This window comes from Coregonus lavaretus (genome assembly GCF_964263955.1).
Source record: "Coregonus lavaretus genome assembly, chromosome: 13".
Lineage (NCBI taxonomy): Eukaryota > Metazoa > Chordata > Actinopteri > Salmoniformes > Salmonidae > Coregonus > Coregonus lavaretus.
Window position 1 is genome coordinate 32,317,995 of NC_140000.1, and position 18,705 is coordinate 32,336,699.

General features: G+C 43.4%; 1 protein-coding gene across 1 annotated transcript in view; it reads left to right on the forward strand.

Moving 5' to 3' along the window:
• Positions 1–18,417, forward strand: part of LOC311139875 (NADP-dependent malic enzyme-like) — a 130,497-nt gene extending 112,080 nt beyond the window's left edge. Inside the window, exons 7-14 of the mRNA XM_084174866.1 lie at positions 8,470–8,579; positions 9,514–9,611; positions 10,278–10,391; positions 11,733–11,838; positions 12,194–12,336; positions 14,723–14,896; positions 17,339–17,437; positions 18,026–18,417. Of these exons, the coding sequence (XP_084030992.1) occupies positions 8,470–8,579; positions 9,514–9,611; positions 10,278–10,391; positions 11,733–11,838; positions 12,194–12,336; positions 14,723–14,896; positions 17,339–17,437; positions 18,026–18,193 (1,012 nt within the window). The 3' untranslated portion in view covers positions 18,194–18,417. The remainder of the gene's footprint in view (positions 1–8,469; positions 8,580–9,513; positions 9,612–10,277; positions 10,392–11,732; positions 11,839–12,193; positions 12,337–14,722; positions 14,897–17,338; positions 17,438–18,025) is intronic.
• The last annotated feature ends 288 nt before the right edge of the window (positions 18,418–18,705 follow it).

Here is an 18,705-nt window from a genome sequence, read left to right on the forward strand (position 1 = left end):
TCTTACCTTTGTGGTGTGATGTCCTATAGACCTACTGGGCTGGAGAGGCCTTGGCCACTGTCTGTGTTTCCCTACAGAGAAGATGGAGAGATCTGAGAGGATGATAAAGAGACATAAACATCAGAATTGTTACTTAAGACTTAGAGCTTAACACTATCCAATTGCAGGTATCCAAACAAAGTACTGCAGATCTCAATGAGCAAAGCCAGTAGTAAACCCAGTAGTACAACCCTCAAGGAATGAATTTGAATATCATCAAGAGCCTCTTTACCTTTACACATTACTGGATGGTCTTGGTCGTTTCCATTTCCTCTACGGCAGGTTCTCAAACCACTCCTCAGGGACCCCCAGACGTTTAACAGTTTTATTGTAGCCCTGAACGAGCACACCTGATCTTTTTTGTTTATTTCCACACTCATGGAATCTGGAATATCTTGGCTATCACTATAGTCAGTCTCGTGACTATTGCTTTCCATGTCTTCCTCGGCGATATTTTTCTCCTCTTTCTCTTTCCTTTTTAAGTTCTCTGTGTCATTTATCACCATCTCTTTTATCACCTCTTCCACACTTGTTATCTCCTCCTGTATAGTTTATCTTCCACTCCCTTTCTGTACTCCTCTGCTCTTTTTCTTCTCCTCCACTGTCTTTCTCTCCTGATAAACCATTCTGTCTTATTCAGTTGTTTTCTGTGTCTCTTCTTGCTCTTTTCTGCCGCTTCCTCTTTTGCATTGCCCCTTGCTTCAATCCCAGTCCTTTGTACCATTATCCTCTCCAGGTACATGTCTTCCTCATTTTGTTACTTATTCTCTCCTGCAGACTGAATTCCTTTCTCTGCATTTCCTCACTGTTCCTGTCTGGATATTGCCACACTCCAACTTGACCTCTCCATCTTTCCGTCATTCTGGATGGCCATCAGTTCCGCAATCCTCTTTCTCTCCTCCAGTTCTCTTGATGGCTCACTCTCATCTCCCCCTCCATCAACTCCTCTCTATCCACCTCCCATATCCCCTTCTGCTTCTTCCTCTCATCCTCCCTACTCATCCTCCCTCCTTTTTTCTTCTCTTCTCTCTCCCTCTTTCCTCTAACATCATCTGCAGATTCTTTGTCATTCTATTCACCTCATCCTCATCTTCTTGCCGATCTTCCTCTTTTCAGGCTTCTCCAGCCTCTCATACCCCTTCTCTCTTCCTTTCTCTCCATCCAGCCTCATGCCTCTACTAAGCTGGATTTTGAATGGTACGTGTCTCATCATGAGTCTGCGCATTAGCCTGCATAATTTTTCAAAGATTCTCTCCTGCTTCTCTAGCAGGCCCATCTCCTCACTGAAACACCAGTCGTCCTCCTCCATAGCAAATGTATTTTTTCATTCTCTAATAAATGTTCTCTAAGGGAGAGACAGAGAGGTTTTGAGTGTAAGCAAACGTATGTGTTGCTACCAAAGGAGTGCAAATTCTATAACAATGTGACAAAACACACATATGCCTAAACACAAGACAATGAAAAAGACACACAATTCTAACAATTGCACTTGATTCTAACCCATACAATGAATAGGAAGATGAAAAAAGACATAGTAGACGTAATCAAATATCCAGCTAGATGTAGCCTATTATAGGAAACATCCGAACATATCTCTCACCTAGCCTCTTCAATGTCCCTTCACTAACTGCTGATACCCTTCACTTAAAGCTGCGACATATAACTTTTTGGACGACCCGACCAAATTCACATAGAAATGTTAGATCTGTCATTCTCATTGAAAGCAAGTCTAAGTAGCAGTAGATCTGTTCTTGTGTGTTATTTCTATGCGTCCCGTTTTTAAGTTTTGTTTTTGCTCTTTTACTTTCGATTTTGTACACCATCTTCAAACAGCTGAAAATACAATATTTTGGGTTATGAAAATATATTTCACAGCGGTTTAGATGGTACAATGATTCTCTACACTATACTTGTTTGTTTTGTCACGTAAACTGAAATTAGGCAAACTATTCAAATTTTAGCATCTAGGAAATGGCGGCGTGATTTCTGCATAGTGCATCTTTAACACACTCCAACCTTCTAGAATAACACCTTCTAGAATATGACCTATTACAGTTTTTTTTATCTCTTTGGTACTATTTTCATAAGTGTGTGGTACATTTTCACAACTCTTAGTACACAACTCCAAACTGGTCACACTTGTAACACAGCCAGTCTTTCATTCAAAACCTGTCACTGTGCATTCATTTGGATTGTGAACATCTCTCACCACACAACCATTGATTCAAAATATAAGTTTATTGTGAAATGTAATGAGAACATTGGTTTAATCACCAAAACACAACATAATTATATATTTTCAATTTAGTTGTTTTAGCTACCAGTTAATCCAATAGCAAACAATGCAATTTTCAAATCGCCCTTAGAAGTTCTGAAAGTAATTTGATACAGTACTGTAAATTACAGTAGATTACACTGTTTTCACGTTAGGCAATACACTTACATTACCCAACAAAATTGGCCGGAAATCTATAATTTCCATAATATCTATCCAATGTGTGATCAAAGGAGACAACTTCTACAATCATTCATGCAAAAAACTTTTTATTTTTCAGATATAATTGCAACATAGGTGTACTGTCTGTAATCAAATGTAAGAAATGTAATGAAACAAATTATATAAATGAAACTATAACATAACGTTTAGCACGCATTAATTTGCAACAAGCCTGTCTTGAGCATTGGGCCATAAATTCTCATCCACATCACAGTGAATATCCTCATTGTTCATGCACCGTGGGAAAAACCTTTTGGCATGGTGATTCCAAGCTTGACATTGGTCTGCATTGACGTCGGCGCATGCCTCATCCATGGCCAGAAGGAGGGTGGCACAATCATGGGGATGGCGATCGTACACCTTACACCTCCATGCTGAAAAAAAATCCTCAATAAGGTTGTGGAAAGGAGAGTATAGGATCACGAATTGGGGATGGGCCCCAAACCATGCCTAAACCACCTCTGCATGGTGGAACCTGACATTTGTCCCACACAATGCCATAGGTGATCCCTTCACCTTGACAGGCCTGCTCAATTTAATTGAGAAACACAATGAGGTGTGCAGCGTTGTAGGATCCAAGTAATTACCTATATCCTACAACACTATCTTCAAAGATAGATGCGCACATGGAGATGTTTCCCCCACGTTGTCCAGGCACTTGAATGGTCGCCCATTGGCTGATGAGGTTCCGCCCATGGCGCCGAGTTTTGGCCAGGTTGAAGCCCGCTTCATGAACAAAGATATACTTGTGATGGTTCACAGCAGCATCAAGCACCATCACCCTATAAAAATATATTTTGGTTAGTTATTTTTTACAGTGTGGTTCCAATATGATATTGTGAAGTAGTATGTGCATCAAATAGTAACAGTAATACAGTATATAGTGCTGTACCATACTCGGCCCGCAGTTGTTTCACCAGGTCGTTGTTTCTCTCAAAAGGCTCCAGGTAAATGTGTTTCATAGATACCTGGTGCCTCTTCAAACGGCGGGCGATTGTTGGTATGCCGATGGATGCCACATTGGGAACTGTTGTCTAATGAAGTCTGGGCCATCGTCGTTGACCATGTGGTAAACAGAGGCCTTACAATGGCAGAGGCTGCCAGATTAGTTCACACCAATTTGAAAAGATCAAAGGTCAATTTGATCATGAGAACATTTTGCTAAGAAACCCTCTCTGACGGCCCCTTGTCCACGAGCTCTTTGATTTCTTCCTCTCCCTTGCTGTCTATCCTGCTCCATGTTGAAATAAATTGCAAGTGTTCACACACCCCCTTAAATATGGTGACCAATTGTGGTTACCACTATTTGATATCAATTAGCAATATGGAGTAGTCATTATGTATGGTTATCATGTATCATACATGTAATTTAGATGTTTATACTTTACAAACACACATTTTATATCTGTAGTTCTCAAAATCCAGTTTAAGAAACTGTTAAGTGATTAAGCATTATGCGCAGTTGGATTAAGTGATGGTCAAACGTATTTAAACAAATGAGAAGAGAATCATATGGAAGGTATTGTGAGCATTGCATTGTGAAGGGCAATTACTTTATATGAAAGGTATTTCTAGATGAAACACTGATTAGGTTTGGTGAAAAAGTTTCTGTGTGATTTTGTGTGTTGTACTTAGTCAATTGAAAATATGCTTAATGTTTTTGATGATCTTTTAGAATTTTGTGCTAAGAGTTGTGAAATTTTACCACATACTTGTGAAAATAGTACCAAAGCGATTTAAAAAAAACGGTATACCATCATGTCTCGTGACGTCAGGCATTGATCAATTTCTATGGTAGCGTTGACAACCATTTTAGTCACTATAACATATCACCATTGAGATAAACAATGTCAGACATACAGTATCAAGCACAGATAATGTGGCAACAGCAGGTCTTTCCTTCATTCTCCACATGTAACTTTATGCAGGTACTGTATCTTAATCTCAAATTAAAATGTACCGGAGCCACACTCCCACAGTCTAGCCAATATGTACTTTGGTTAGTTACATTCTTGTCAGGGGGTTACGTCAACCTTCCATGTCAACACTGTTGTGATAGCACAGTAGTATGCTATTAACGCCACACTGTGTTTTACTTAACCTCACATCGCTTAGCAATAATAACCATGCCAACCCATGATGATGTCACCATGATGATGTCACCAAGTCAAGGAAGTTATACACAATAGTACACTTGAATTGATTATAGCCAATCTACAGAAATACCACTGTACCCTTTAATCAATAATTAAATTAAATTCTTACATTTTTGTGACTCACATTCTTTAAGATAGCTCTAGCTATAGGCTACAGACGCAAATCCGATTAAACAATCTGTGATCAACCACTTAACAAATGTTCTCTTTATCTTGCATATGTCATCTAATGTTGATAATGCTTGACAGTTCACTAGATGTGTTGGAGTTATTTACACAATGTAAGCTTAAATCAACTATATTAGAACATTTTCACATAAATATTTATCTGCATTACGTTACTGGGTGTGTTTCTTCAACTTTTCCTCGGAACACTGATTTTTTTGGGTAAGGCCTGATGTGGTACAGTTTAAGCCATGCGTAAGCAACCCAGACCTATTCTGAGCCTCTTCAGCAGGGCCACACACACACACAGCCTTAGCTTTAATATTATTTTAATTAATAATTCATTAATTAAAATGCCATTTAGCAGACGCTTTTATCCAAAGCGACTTACAGTCATGCGTGCATACATTTTTGTGTATGGGTGGTCCCGGGGATCGAACCCACTACCTTGGCGTTACAAGCGCCGTGCTCTACCAGCTGAGCTACAGAGGACCACAGCTCACAGGTGTGTGTTGTGCCAGGGAGATGATGTGGTTCGCCTGGTCCAAGATCTGTTTGTGCTTTGAAGCCAACTCTTATGGTTGTTGTACGACCATATGAGTTGGCTATTCATCACATACAGATCTGGGACCAGGCTAGATTAACTGTCTTGTGAACACTTCCATAAGCAGGTGCAAGGAGGAATACTTTTTCCACTATGTCCCTCTCATCCACAGTGATGGATGGAGTGTTTTCCAGTTTTCTCTGCAGCCTGTCTCCTAGGAGTCTGAGTGGACAGTCTAGTTGACAGAGGAGCTGAGGAGTGGAGCTGGAGTGACCGGCAGAGAGAGAGTATTCCCCCTGCCAAATCACAGTCAGATTACATGGATTTGTATTGTTCCTTTTTTCCATAACAGCCATCTTCCCCAATATCTCATGGCTATCATCGAGTTATGGACTGATTTAGCACTGGGTAGAGGAGCTCCTCTCAACACCTTTAGGTCTTCTCATCTCTCTCTGTTTCTCTCTCTCTGTCTTTCGCTCTCTCTCTGTTCCCTCCTCACTGAGAGACTAATGTGTTCTCTCCACTTCAACCTCACTTAGGAATTACTGCTAGACATGTTACTCATCTCTGGGTGTGGCGTATTGGTAGTTTCTAGAGGCTTCTCGCCTAAAGCAGATTCAGCCTCTTTGTCTTGGGTGTTTTACGGTAGGCTGAGAGTTGCATTGTGGGAGTGCAGGGCCCATTGACGTCAGGCATCAGGGAAAGACAACAGGCTTTAGGGGAGAATGAAAATCGTTAATACAATGGGGGTCAATACATACCAGGGGGGTTTGTTCTGGTCGGAGGTACCCCTCTCTAGCCCTCAGGCCTAACTCCCCTCTAGCCCTCACTCCCTCTCCCTTTTCTCCCCCTCTCTCTATTGGTTTTGCCTGAGGACCAGGGGCTTGGCCCTAGCCAAGACTGATCCAACACAGTCACTGTTTTCAGTCTCTCCCTCCATCACAAATATTCTCATTTTGGTTTTGATTGATTGATTGATTGTGGCCATTCCGTCCTCCTAATTAGAATTCAATAACAGAGCTGTGTGGATCATGTACTATCTATCAGCAGGATAAATCAGTCTGTGCTTCAACTCGAAGCTATCCACACCCTACTATATGATTTTGTCACATGCAACACGAGAGCTGCGTGATTGTCGTCTGTCTCAGAGCTACAGAGCCACAATGCTCTGCCTCCAAAACCACCTACTTTGAAGAGCTGTTTTTCTGGATGAACTGAGGTGACCTCGTAGCGATACACATTTAAAGCACGGTAGGGGGCGGTAGTGGTGCTGCAGTGGCGACAGCATCCTCGCCTCTCTCGCTGTGCGCCTCTCCCGCAGCCCTGAAACAATGAAAAGTTTATGGTGCCTTTTTGGCTGCTTTTCGCGTCCTCCACGTAGTCAGCGCTGCACTGCTTTAGCACTTTCCTTTCCTCTCTGCCTGATAGAAAACACATTTTCTCTGCACAGTCCTGCTGTGCTCGTTTTGAGCACTCGTTCAGTCATTCCCTACGTAAATCATCACTTACAGTATGTGCTGTATCACCGATGGCTGAGTCGGATGAATACAGGGTCAGACAGACAGACACAGTGATGGAACCCACCTCTCTGATCTGGAGCTAAAGTTTTATTATCACTGAAGCCCAACTCTCATCCTCCCTCTCCAATTCTCATCCCCCTCTCGCTTCTTCCTCCTCCTCCTGCCCTGGAGGCTTAAGCTTTTTAGCAGCAGAAGGCCAACTGGGAAACCTCTTTAGTGATTTGTACAATAAGCTGCGGAAATGCTGGGGTGGAATCTTTTCCATATGCCGGGTATGACGAGGTGGGGCTCACCAGAAAGATGGAGAGAGAGATAATGGAGAGAGACAACCAAGTTTAATTGGAGCTAGAAAGATCCATAAAGAACAAGGGGGTGAAACTCACATCACCTCTCCCTCTCCTTGCACTCATGATTGACAGGTCCATATTCTGGGCTGGTGTCTCTCTGTTTGCTCGACCTGTCCCCAATTTCCTCCCGCGCCATGCGGCTGAAATGCGAGCCCTTGAGTTTTCATTAGAAGTGCATGACCCAGCCTCTCCCTCCCTCTACCCCTATCGTATCTGTGTGGCACTGGGCTTGGCTAGTAGAGAGCTTATGTTACACTGTTTTCACAGATTTACAGCACTGCGGAAGAGAGCATGGGAATTAGGCTATTTTAGCAAGTCATAATACACTTCTTATTTTTTGTGTATCGTGTTTTTGTAGGGTTTTGTATTAGTGTATGACGAGGTCATATATGTTGGTGAACAGGGTGTCATGTGGACTGGGGATTAGCTTGTAAAGTAGACTGGTGATGATTTACTAGGTGGGCCTACTATTCTTACCATTACACAGGGTTTTATAGTGGTTCCGTTCCTTTGTGGTAGCTAGTAGATCTCCCTTCTTGACAGACATTTAACCTGTCTAGTAACAGCTGTTTTTGAGGATTGGTCACTAAACAGAGACAAATAGCCTGTCATAGAATCAGTCCTGAAAACCAAGTTTCTTACTGTATTTGTGTGGCCTAAGTCACTGACAAAGTGGATTGCTGGATGGTACAGCCTACACCTTGACACATGCTTATTTACATTCATAATTAGTCATATACATTGTATGCATAACCACACCAAGCTCATACAGCATCACACTCCACATGTTTCAAATGTAACTAGAGCTCCTCAACAGTGAATGAGTGCCCTCTCCAGGACAGAACTGTGAAGGTTATTATTCCTGTTGTGTAGAAGAGGGACTTGGGACAGGCAGAGGCAATGCACTATATAGCTCATGCTACTTAGAGGTGTGTGTGTGTGTGTGTGTGTGTGTGTGTGTGTGTGTGTGTGTGTGTGTGTGTGTGTGTGTGTGTGTGTGTGTGTGTGTGTGTGTGTGTGTGTGTGTGTGTGTGTGTGCGCGTAACATTCCTCTGTACTGTAGATGCACAACATTATCACAGTCCTGGAAGTGATTAGTCTGATTTTCAGCTCTCTCCTTTGTTTGAACTCTCTTGGTTCTGTGGTGGATGACTAGAAAAAGGAATGTGAATATTGTCTTATCTGACTTGGCTGTCCACAGGTATGGAATGGATTGTCTCATCCAGTTTGAGGACTTTGCCAATACCAATGCCTTCCGTCTGCTGAGCAAGTACCGCAACCAGTACTGCACATTCAACGATGACATCCAAGGTACACGTATACTTCAATTGCAAAACGCCAATATCAATTGCACAGACTCGATAACGTGCTCACAAGCACACACACACACACACACACACACACCACTCCACACACCACATGCACTCAAACTCCCTCTCGATCAAACATCCTCCTTTTCTTTCTTCTCCAATGCACACAGGCACACATCCATCCACCCACCCATTTATCCAATCAATCAGTTTAAATCAGACTTCCAAATAGCTTGGTCATAGAGCAGTAATTCAAATCTCATTCAACCACACCGAGCCCCTGATCCGTCTCTCTCCAGTGGGTTTGGATTGATAGAGTCCTGTGGAAAACAACAGTAATGTAACAGTAAGTCCAGAGACTCCAGACTAGGGCTGCGTCGCAAATGGCACCCCATTCCTTCTATAGTAGACTACTTTTGACCGGAGCCTTATGGGCCCTGGTCAAAAGTAGTGCACTATATATGGAATAGGGTGCCATTTGGGATGCAACCCTAGTTTTTGTTTCCGCTCTGTTAATGAGACCACAGTATCAGTCACACCATGTCTAAGGAGCCATTAGTTCGTCTGTCAAATAAAACTACAATTCCCCCAGAAATTAGCCCTGGTAGCCGTTGTGATTTCTGCAGGCTAATCTAAACCATATTTTATCTCTAATTCGCTGTCTCGGTAAATCTGCTTGCTATTACTGCAGACAACATAAAGGGCAAATTGACTTTTACTGTACAAGCCCTATGATGTACTGAGAAGATTGTGTGAAGGTGTGGCTCTGTAATATGTCTAATCTTAGATTTTTTCAGTTTTCTGTCTTTTATACTTTCTCTCTCGCTCTCTTTCTCTCTCTCTCTCTTTCACTGCAATAGTAACTCACTTGAGGAATGCTCATACTTGCAGGTCTAAATCATATATTTCACCCTCTCCCCCCAAACCCCCCTCAGGTACCGCTGCAGTGGCGGTGGCCGGCCTACTCGCTGCCCTTCGTGTCACCAAGAGCAAGATGTCAGACCATACCATTGTGTTCCAGGGTGCAGGGGAGGTGGGTGCAGAGCTCATGTCAATGTGCAAATTCAATCCTGTTTTTTCTGCCCAGAAACACTGCAGACTGATTGCCCCTAATGACATAATCAGAAATAACTACAGACCAATGCTTAAAATTCCCATTCCCAATCACTGAGCTTTTTTATTGAGGTCTAGTAGACCACTAGGCTGTGCTCAACAGACCCTGTCTCTAATAAACAGGAGAACATGGCCATAAAACTGTGATTAGCACAAAATCATTTGTAATGGGGAGACATTTAGAATGGCTTTTAGTCTCTGGGGGCTCTTGGCTGACTGTGAACTATAGAACCCCCCATCTTCTTTAAAATGCCTTGTTTCATGTGTTTTCCATGTTGATGTATGACCACTTTGTATTGAAAGAGAAGTAGATGGTAATGTGTAGAATATGAGTGCATTTATAGTAATGGGTTATTGTGCTGAGAACAGAAGAAAGGGACTTGTTGAGCCTTTCAAGCATTTCACGGACCTTCATTGAATTAAATCACAAAATAGAAGGTGTGCATTAATATAACTAGAGTCAAGATGACAATAACTCAGGGGACTTATTCCTTGTTTGATCAGGGAAGTGAATGGTGGGGCACAGAGGCATTCCTATCACATCTGCTTTTTCTCTCCCTCCCTTTTCTCTCCCTCTTTTCCCCAGGCCGCGATGGGGATAGCTGACCTCATCACGATGGCGATGGAGAAGGAGGGACTCCCCAAAGACGAGGCTCTGAGGAAGATTTGGATGGTTGACTCCAAGGGCCTCATCGTCAAGGTGATCCTAGTACCTCCGCTCTGGCCATTCGGCCAGGGTCACTCAGTCCCTGTAGAGTAGACACAGCTCTGTCTGGAGCCTCCACTGTCCTGACCTAAAGACCTGCATATATTCATGATGTGTGACATGACTGACAGTCTCAGTTTACTTCGTGAATTGACTGAATTTAAATGGAATTGACCGCAACACTTGTTTGTTGTGGTCCTCTGTAGCTCAGCTGGTAGAGCACGGCGCTTGTAACGCCAAGGTAGTGGGTTCGATCCCCGGGACCACCCATACACAAAAAAAACAAAAAAAACATGTATGCACGCATGACTGTAAGTCGCTTTGGATAAAAGCGTCTGCTAAATGGCATATTATATTATTATTATTATTATATTTGTTACACATCATTGGTCATGAACTGACAGACAGACATGAGTCTGAATAAGAGTAGTAGCTCTCATAGTTCAACAAGACATCATGGGATGAAAAACTGGAGATGTGTTATGCATTTAATTAAGGGTTTCACAAGATGCTGCCTGGGTGTAGGTGGGTTTGAGCCTGGTTGTCTACCAGTCCTTTGAGTCCGTTGTTGTATTGACACAGCCAACAGTATTGCATTTCTTACAACAGAGAACTGCCACAGTCTTAGCCCTGTCATGATCCACATGTAGCTGGGGACTGAAGAACTACCCAGAGATTACCATCTGAGGCATGTTTGTGGAGTCAATTCTGTTAGATCAATGATAAGGACAACTCTGCACAGTGCACACGCAATTACACCAGAAGCTGGTATTGTGTCCGTGCTTTTGTCACTGTATGACCTTTTTCAGAACAGTCTGTTTGTCTTGAAAAGGTCATTCTGACCCCATGTTGACACAACACAAGATGAGGGAATTGTTTATAGAAGTAATCCTTATTTGATAAACTAAGTGATGAGGCTTTCAGGCAGGCAGAAAGACCGACAGACAGGCAGACAGATTGGTGGTGCCTGTTGATATTCACTTTATAGGATTCTGGTAAAGTCACTAACTCCATGGAGCCTTTGGCAAGCTGGATGGGCATTTGTCACCAACTCTGTAGACCAGCACTGAGTCAACACTGCCCTCTAGTGACCAGAACACATAGCACTTGACTCCACTGAAGCCCCTAACCCACTTTCCCTTGAGAAGTTCAGAATCCTTGGCTCTTGCAGATATTCTTTGTGTGTGTGTGTGTGTGTCTGTGTTTGAATCCCTCTATGTATTTATTTCAGAGATCATCAAAGAGAGCATCAGTTGTTGGCAGCTGCCAGGTGGCATGTGTAGAAACAAGCTCCATCATAATCTGTCTTCCAACTATCTCTCTTCCCACCCTCAGGGCAGAGACCACTTGACCCATGAGAAGGAGAGGTTTGCCCACGAGCATGAGCAGATGAGGAATCTGGTAGATGTGGTACATGAGCTCAAACCCACAGCCATCATAGGTAATACACCAATCAGCTCACTGATGGGGCAGTGAGGGGGTCAATTGCATTTTCATTTAACCTTTTATTTATGCAGGTTACAATTCAATACAATCCAGTAAATCACTGAGATTCATTGAAATTCCAATTACTCAATATCTCTCCAGGTGGATAGAGATGGTTTACCACCCCTGGGTTAGAAGCTGTGGTAGTCTGCATGGTTAATGCTTATTCATTAGGATACGCCGTAGCAAAACATTTTGCAACGGAAAACGAAAGTGAGCGTTTCATATTGGATTTAAGTTCAGGTAGTCCCTCTCTGTTTCGGTCCGTTTTCTTCCTTTTGGTGCCTAATGAATACGATCCTGCTCTCTAGGTGTGGCAGCCATCTCTGGAGCTTTCACGGAGGAAATCATCAGGGACATGGCCTCGTTTAACGAGAGGCCGATAATCTTCGCCCTTAGCAACCCCACCAGCAAGGCAGAGTGCACCGCCGAGCAGTGCTACACCATCACAGAGGTACTGGAGTGGGTCTGAAGTGTGTTGTTGCAAATGTCTTGAAGTGTCTGTATACTTCAACACTTGATCAGCACTGTGCTTGAACAGTATGTGTACAGAAGTTAATATAAGTGAATGTATTGTGTTTACTGGTTAAATTGATGGCTGAGACTGCATGACCAAATCGAACCACTGCGTTCCGCCCCCTGTCCCGCCCACCTGGACGCCTCTTCCCCAGAGCTAAACAAAGGAATTACGTTCTGCTCAAGTGTTACTTGGGTTACTTCTGCCTCATATTTCTGAACAGCTGAAATAAAAACCCTGCGGCGATTTAAACTAAAGTTCCAAAAATACAGTGAGGGGGGAAAAAAGTATTTGATCCCCTGCTGATTTTGTACGTTTGCCCACTGACAAATAAATTATCAGTCTATAATTTTAATGGTAGGTTTATTTGAACAGTGAGAGACAGAATAACAACAACAAAATCCAGAAAAACGCATGTCAAAAATGTTATAAATTGATTTGCATTTTAATGAGGAAAATAATTATTTGACCCCCTCTCAATCAGAAAGATTTCTGGCTCCCAGTTGTCTTTTATACAGGTAACGAGCTGAGATTAGGAGCACACTCTTAAAGGGAGTGCTCCTAATCTCAGCTTGTTACCTGTATAAAAGACACCTGTCCACAGAAGCAATCAATCAATCAGATTCCAAACTCTCCACCATGGCCAAGACCAAAGAGCTCTCCAAGGATGTCAGGGACAAGATTGTAGACCTACACAAGGCTGGAATAGGCTACAAGACCATCGCCAAGCAGCTTGGTGAGAAGGTGAAAACAGTTGGTGCGATTATTCGCAAATGGAAGAAACACAAAAGAACGCTCAATCTCCCTCGGCCTGGGGCTCCATGCAAGATCTCACCTCGTGGAGTTGCAATGATCATGAGAACGGTGAGGAATCAGCCCAGAACTACACAGGAGGATCTTGTCAATGATCTCAAGGCAGCTGGGACCATAGTCACCAAGAAAACAATTGGTAACACACTACGCCGTGAAGGACTGAAATCCTGCAGCGCCCGCAAGGTCCCCCTGCTCAAGAAAGGCCATATACAGGCCCGTCTGAAGTTTGCCAATGAACATCTGAATGATTCAGAGGAGAACTGGGTGAAAGTGTTGTGGTCAGATGACACCAAAATCGAGCTCTTTGGCATCAACTCAACTCGCCGTGTTTGGAGGAGGAGGAATGCTGCCTATGACCCCAAGAACACCATCCCCACCGTCAAACATGGAGGTGGAAACATTATGCTTTGGGGGTGTTTTTCTGCTAAGGGGACAGGACAACTTCACCGCATCAAAGGGACGATGGATGGGGCCATGTACCGTCAAATCTTGGGTGAGAACCTCCTTCCCTCAGCCAGGGCATTGAAAATGGGTCGTGGATGGGTATTCCAGCATGACAATGACCCAAAACACACGGCCAAGGCAACAAAGGAGTGGCTCAAGAAGAAGCACATTAAAGTCCTGGAGTGGCCTAGCCAGTCTCCAGACCTTAATCCCATAGAAAATCTGTGGAGGGAGCTGAAGGTTCGAGTTGCCAAACGTCAGCCTCGAAACCTTAATGACTTGGAGATCTGCAAAGAGGAGTGGGACAAAATCCCTCCTGAAATGTGTGCAAACCTGGTGGCCAACTACAAGAAACGTCTGACCTCTGTGATTGCCAATAAGGGTTTTGCCACCAAGTACTAAGTCATGTTTTGCAGAGGGGTCAAATACAAATCAATTTATAACATTTTTGACATGCGTTTTTCTGGATTTTTTTGTCTCTCACTGTTCAAATAAACCTACCATTTAAAATTATAGACTGATCAAGTCTTTGTCAGTGGGCAAACGTACAAAATCAGCAGGGGATCAAATACTTTTTTCCCTCACTGTGTATATATATTTTGTAGGCCAATTTAGGATGTAGGCTACAACCCTCTCTGTCTGTTGTAACTTAGGATATTGCAGTAGCACAAACATAAGCAGGACACAGTCTAAACAGTCTGCATTTTAACCACAAAACTGTTATTTCGCTTCTCATTGATCAACACCACACAATTTGATTGACAGCACGATTGAAATTTGCCAGTAATCCACCTCTGGGCAGCAGAACGTCCTGCGTTTTCGCCGGAGTAGCCTGTAATCACGCACATGCTACAGAAGGTTCAGTTGTTTAGAGATCATCCAGAGAGTTTGGCCATGCAGCCACTCCATAAATAGATTAAGAGCACATATTGTACTTACTACAACGACCCTGGGGGATAGTTAATTTAGAGAGGAGAGGGGTTGAGTCAGTGTGTATGTACAGTATATGCACAGTATAATATATTTTCCTGTGTTGACACCCTTGACACTCTTGTGTTTGGTCCAGGGGCGGGGCATCTTTGCCAGTGGCAGTCCATTTGACCCCGTGACCCTGCCTGATGGGCGGACGTTCTTCCCTGGCCAGGGCAACAATGCATACGTGTTCCCTGGAGTCGGCCTGGGCGTCACCGCCTGTGCAATCCGACACGTCACCGACGAGATTTTCCTCACCACCGCAGAGGTGGTGCATCCATCCAATTATCAGTTAATTGACTTTCAAATAGCTTGGTGACAGGGCACTCATTAAAATATCAAAATAATACACACACACACCCTCCAACTCACTCTTCTTCAACTGACTCTCTCTCTGTACCTTCCTCCCTATATCTGGCCTTCTCTCTCTTCTTCGACTGACTCTCTCTCTGTACCTTCCTCCCTATATCTGGCCTTCTCTCTCTTCTTCGACTGACTCTCTCTCTGTACCTTCCTCCCTATATCTGGCCTTCTCTCTCTTCTTCGACTGACTCTCTCTCTGTACCTTCCTCCCTATATCTGGCCTTCTCTCTCTTCTTCAACTGACTCTCTCTCTGTACCTTCCTCCCTATATCTGGCCTTCTCTCTCTGTACCTTCCTCCCTATATCTGGCCTTCTCTCTCTTCTTCAACTGACTCTCTCTCTGTACCTTCCTCCCTATATCTGGCCTTCTCTCTCTTCTTCAACTGACTCTCTCTGTACCTTCCTCCCTATATCTGGCCTTTTCTCTCTTCTTCAACTGACTCTCTCTCTGTACCTTCCTCCCTATATCTGGCCTTCTCTCTCTTCTTCAACTGACTCTCTCTCTGTACCTTCCTCCCTATATCTGGCCTTCTCTCTCTTCTTCAACTGACTCTCTCTCTGTACCTTCCTCCCTATATCTGGCCTTCTCTCTCTTCTTCAACTGACTCTCTCTCTGTACCTTCCTCCCTATATCTGGCCTTCTCTCTCTTCTTCAACTGACTCTCTCTTCCCTTCTCTCTGTCAGTTCCTAGTGAACTCCCTCTCTATCTATCTCCTTTAGTATATATCTTCTTCTCCTTCTCTCTTCATGTCTTTTCTCCAACTCAATATCTCTCTCTTTCTGCCCCCGTATCTCTTCCTCTATTTTTTCAACTCGATCTTGCTATAATTCTTCCCCCATATCTCTCCCTCTTTCTTCATTCCTCTTCATCTTCACTCTTTCCTGGAGACCCCACATGAAAAATACTACAGTTTACTATAGAATACTACAGTACTTACTATAGAATTCTATAGTAAACTGTAGAATACTATAGTAAACACTACAGTATTATCTGCAAAAAAAGCACTGTCTGCAAAAACACTACACTTTTTAAACTATAGTAAATAGTACAGTATTTAATTTGCATATACCCTGCTCATTCCCCTCCCCCATGTCGCAATTTGTGCCACCCATTTGTGGGGAACCTACATGCCAGGTATAGACCTCAGGTATAGAAAAGAGCTGAAGCTCCCAACTATATGTTCAGACCCCAGTCCTACTTACAGGTTATATACAATTTGCTCTTGTAGTATTTCTCCAGTAGGTTTCCTGAAGGAGAAAGACTCCACTTCTATGTCAAAGATAATACAACTAAAACATTATAGTAAATACTACAGTAATGTCCACAAAAACACTACATTAATTATTATAGTATATACTAGTTATTTTACTACAGTATTTATACTATAGTTAACTGTAAATACTACAGCATTCACACAGACTTTAGTCCGCAAAAACACTACATTGAATACATTTAAATTTTACATTTTAGTCATTTAGCAGATGCTCTTATCCAGAGCGACTTACAGTTTAGTGAGTGCATACATTATTATTATTTTTAATTTTTTCATACTGGCCCCCCGTGGGAATCGAACCCACAACCCTGGCGTTGCAAACGCCATGCTCTACCAACTGAGCTACATCCCTGCTGGCCATTCCCTCCCCTACCCTGGACGACACTGGGCCAATTGTGCGCCGCCCCATGGGTCTCCCGGTCACGGCCAGCTACGACAGAGCCTGGATTCGAACCAGGATCTCTAGTGGCACAGCTAGCACTGCGATGCAGTGCCTTAGACAACTGCGCCACTCCTTGCAAAAACACTACAGGGAAACCCAGTCTGCGCTTACAGATAATAAAGGAAATCACTAAAAATGTCCTCATGTCTATCCCCAGCTCAGTGGCATGGAAAATATCATAATATCTTTGAGCCCAGTCAATAACCCATCGAAAAAAATGCCCAAACTGAAACCCTCTCATTGGCATTCGCACAAGAACAGCCTATCAGCTCGCTTCGCTCTGTGCTGCCTGGCTCTGCGGACATGGGAGACGATTAAAGCTTCACATATGAGATCCACACTCAGCCTGCCAATGAGGGAGACTGAGGATGGAGGACGGTTGCGCAACAGCAGGAGGGGGAGGGTGGGATGAATGTCAAGTCTTAGTTATCTACACTGATTGCCACCCATTATGCCCTCATGCCCACCTAGCCAGTACATCATATAGAATATCTAAACAAATGTAACTTTATTTCAAGTGCATTCCAACGTCTCAGTACTATTTATAGTAAAATGTGTGTGTTAAAGTAAGCAGAATATCTGTTTGTGACTGTGTGTGCTTAACTCATCCATTTGGTTGCTCTCTGACAGACCATTGCTGACCTGGTGACAGAGAAGGATCTGTCGGAGGGAAGACTGTACCCTCCCCTGAACACCATCAGAGATGTCTCTCTCAAGCTGGCTGTAAAGGTGAGTGCGCACACACACACACACACATTTCCTTAGGTCTTCATGCTTCCATACCCTCAATAGGTCTTCATACTTACACTGGGTATACCAAACATTAGAAACACCATACTAATATTAGAAACACCCCCCTCCAATGCTTTTCACAGTTGTGTCAAGTTGGCTGGATGTCCTTTGAGTGGTGGTACACATGGGAAACTGTTGATCGTGAAAAACCCAGCAGCATTGCAGTTCTTGACACACTCAAACCGGTGCGCCTGGCACCTACTACCATACCTCGTTCAAAGGCACTTAAATCTTTTGTCTTGCCCATTCACCCTCTGAATGGCACACATACACAATCCATGTCTGTTGTCTCAAGGATTAAAAATCCTTCTTTAACCTGTCTCATCCCCTTCATCTACACTGATTGAAGAGGATTTAACAAGTGACATCAATAAGGGATCATAGCTTTCACCTGGATTCACCTGGTCAGTCTGTCATGGAAATAGCAGGTTTCCTTAATGTTGTGTATTCTACTCAGTGCATACAGTGTACACCTATGAACTATCGTGTGTGTGTGTGTGTGTGTGGTGTGTGTGTGCCTTACAGATCGTGGAGTATGCCTATGAGCACAAGATGGCGACGCTGTGCCCGGAGCCTGAGGATAAGGAGGCTTTTGTGCGTTCCCTCATCTACAGCACTGACTATGACGAGTTTGCCGTGGACTCTTACCGCTGGCCCGAGGACGCCATGACCATGCAGTCATGCAAACTGTGACGTGGTGGAGAGACTGAGGGCGAGGGACATAGGGCACAAGGGAGAAGTGACAGGAGACCAGGGTCCAGGAAGGGAGTGAAGGACACTACAGAAGTGCAATATCATCGAGACAATGGTGATTGTGGTTTTAATGTAAAAGGGAAAATGTCTTTATGAATGTGATAGCTACGAGTCAAAATACACATGATGATAAAATAAAATGGTTTAAATTATTGTTTACCTCATATCTGCTGTGTTTGTGTTTGTATAGTACTCTTAGGGGTGTCTTGGGTAGGGTTTGGGCATTACCAATGTTTGCTCCCATGACCCCGTCATACTAAGAGGGAAAATCCAATCTTCAAAGCTGACAGAAAATGTGTGTATAAAACATATAACTAGGAGAAAGACTGTTGGCTATGATGCACAGGGTGAGAGGAGAGCGCACACTGGGGGGTAATGCTCCACTTTTTTTAAATGGGTCTTTGATGTCACATGCTAGATGTCTCCACTCAGCCGTCCCAAAGTAGCATGAC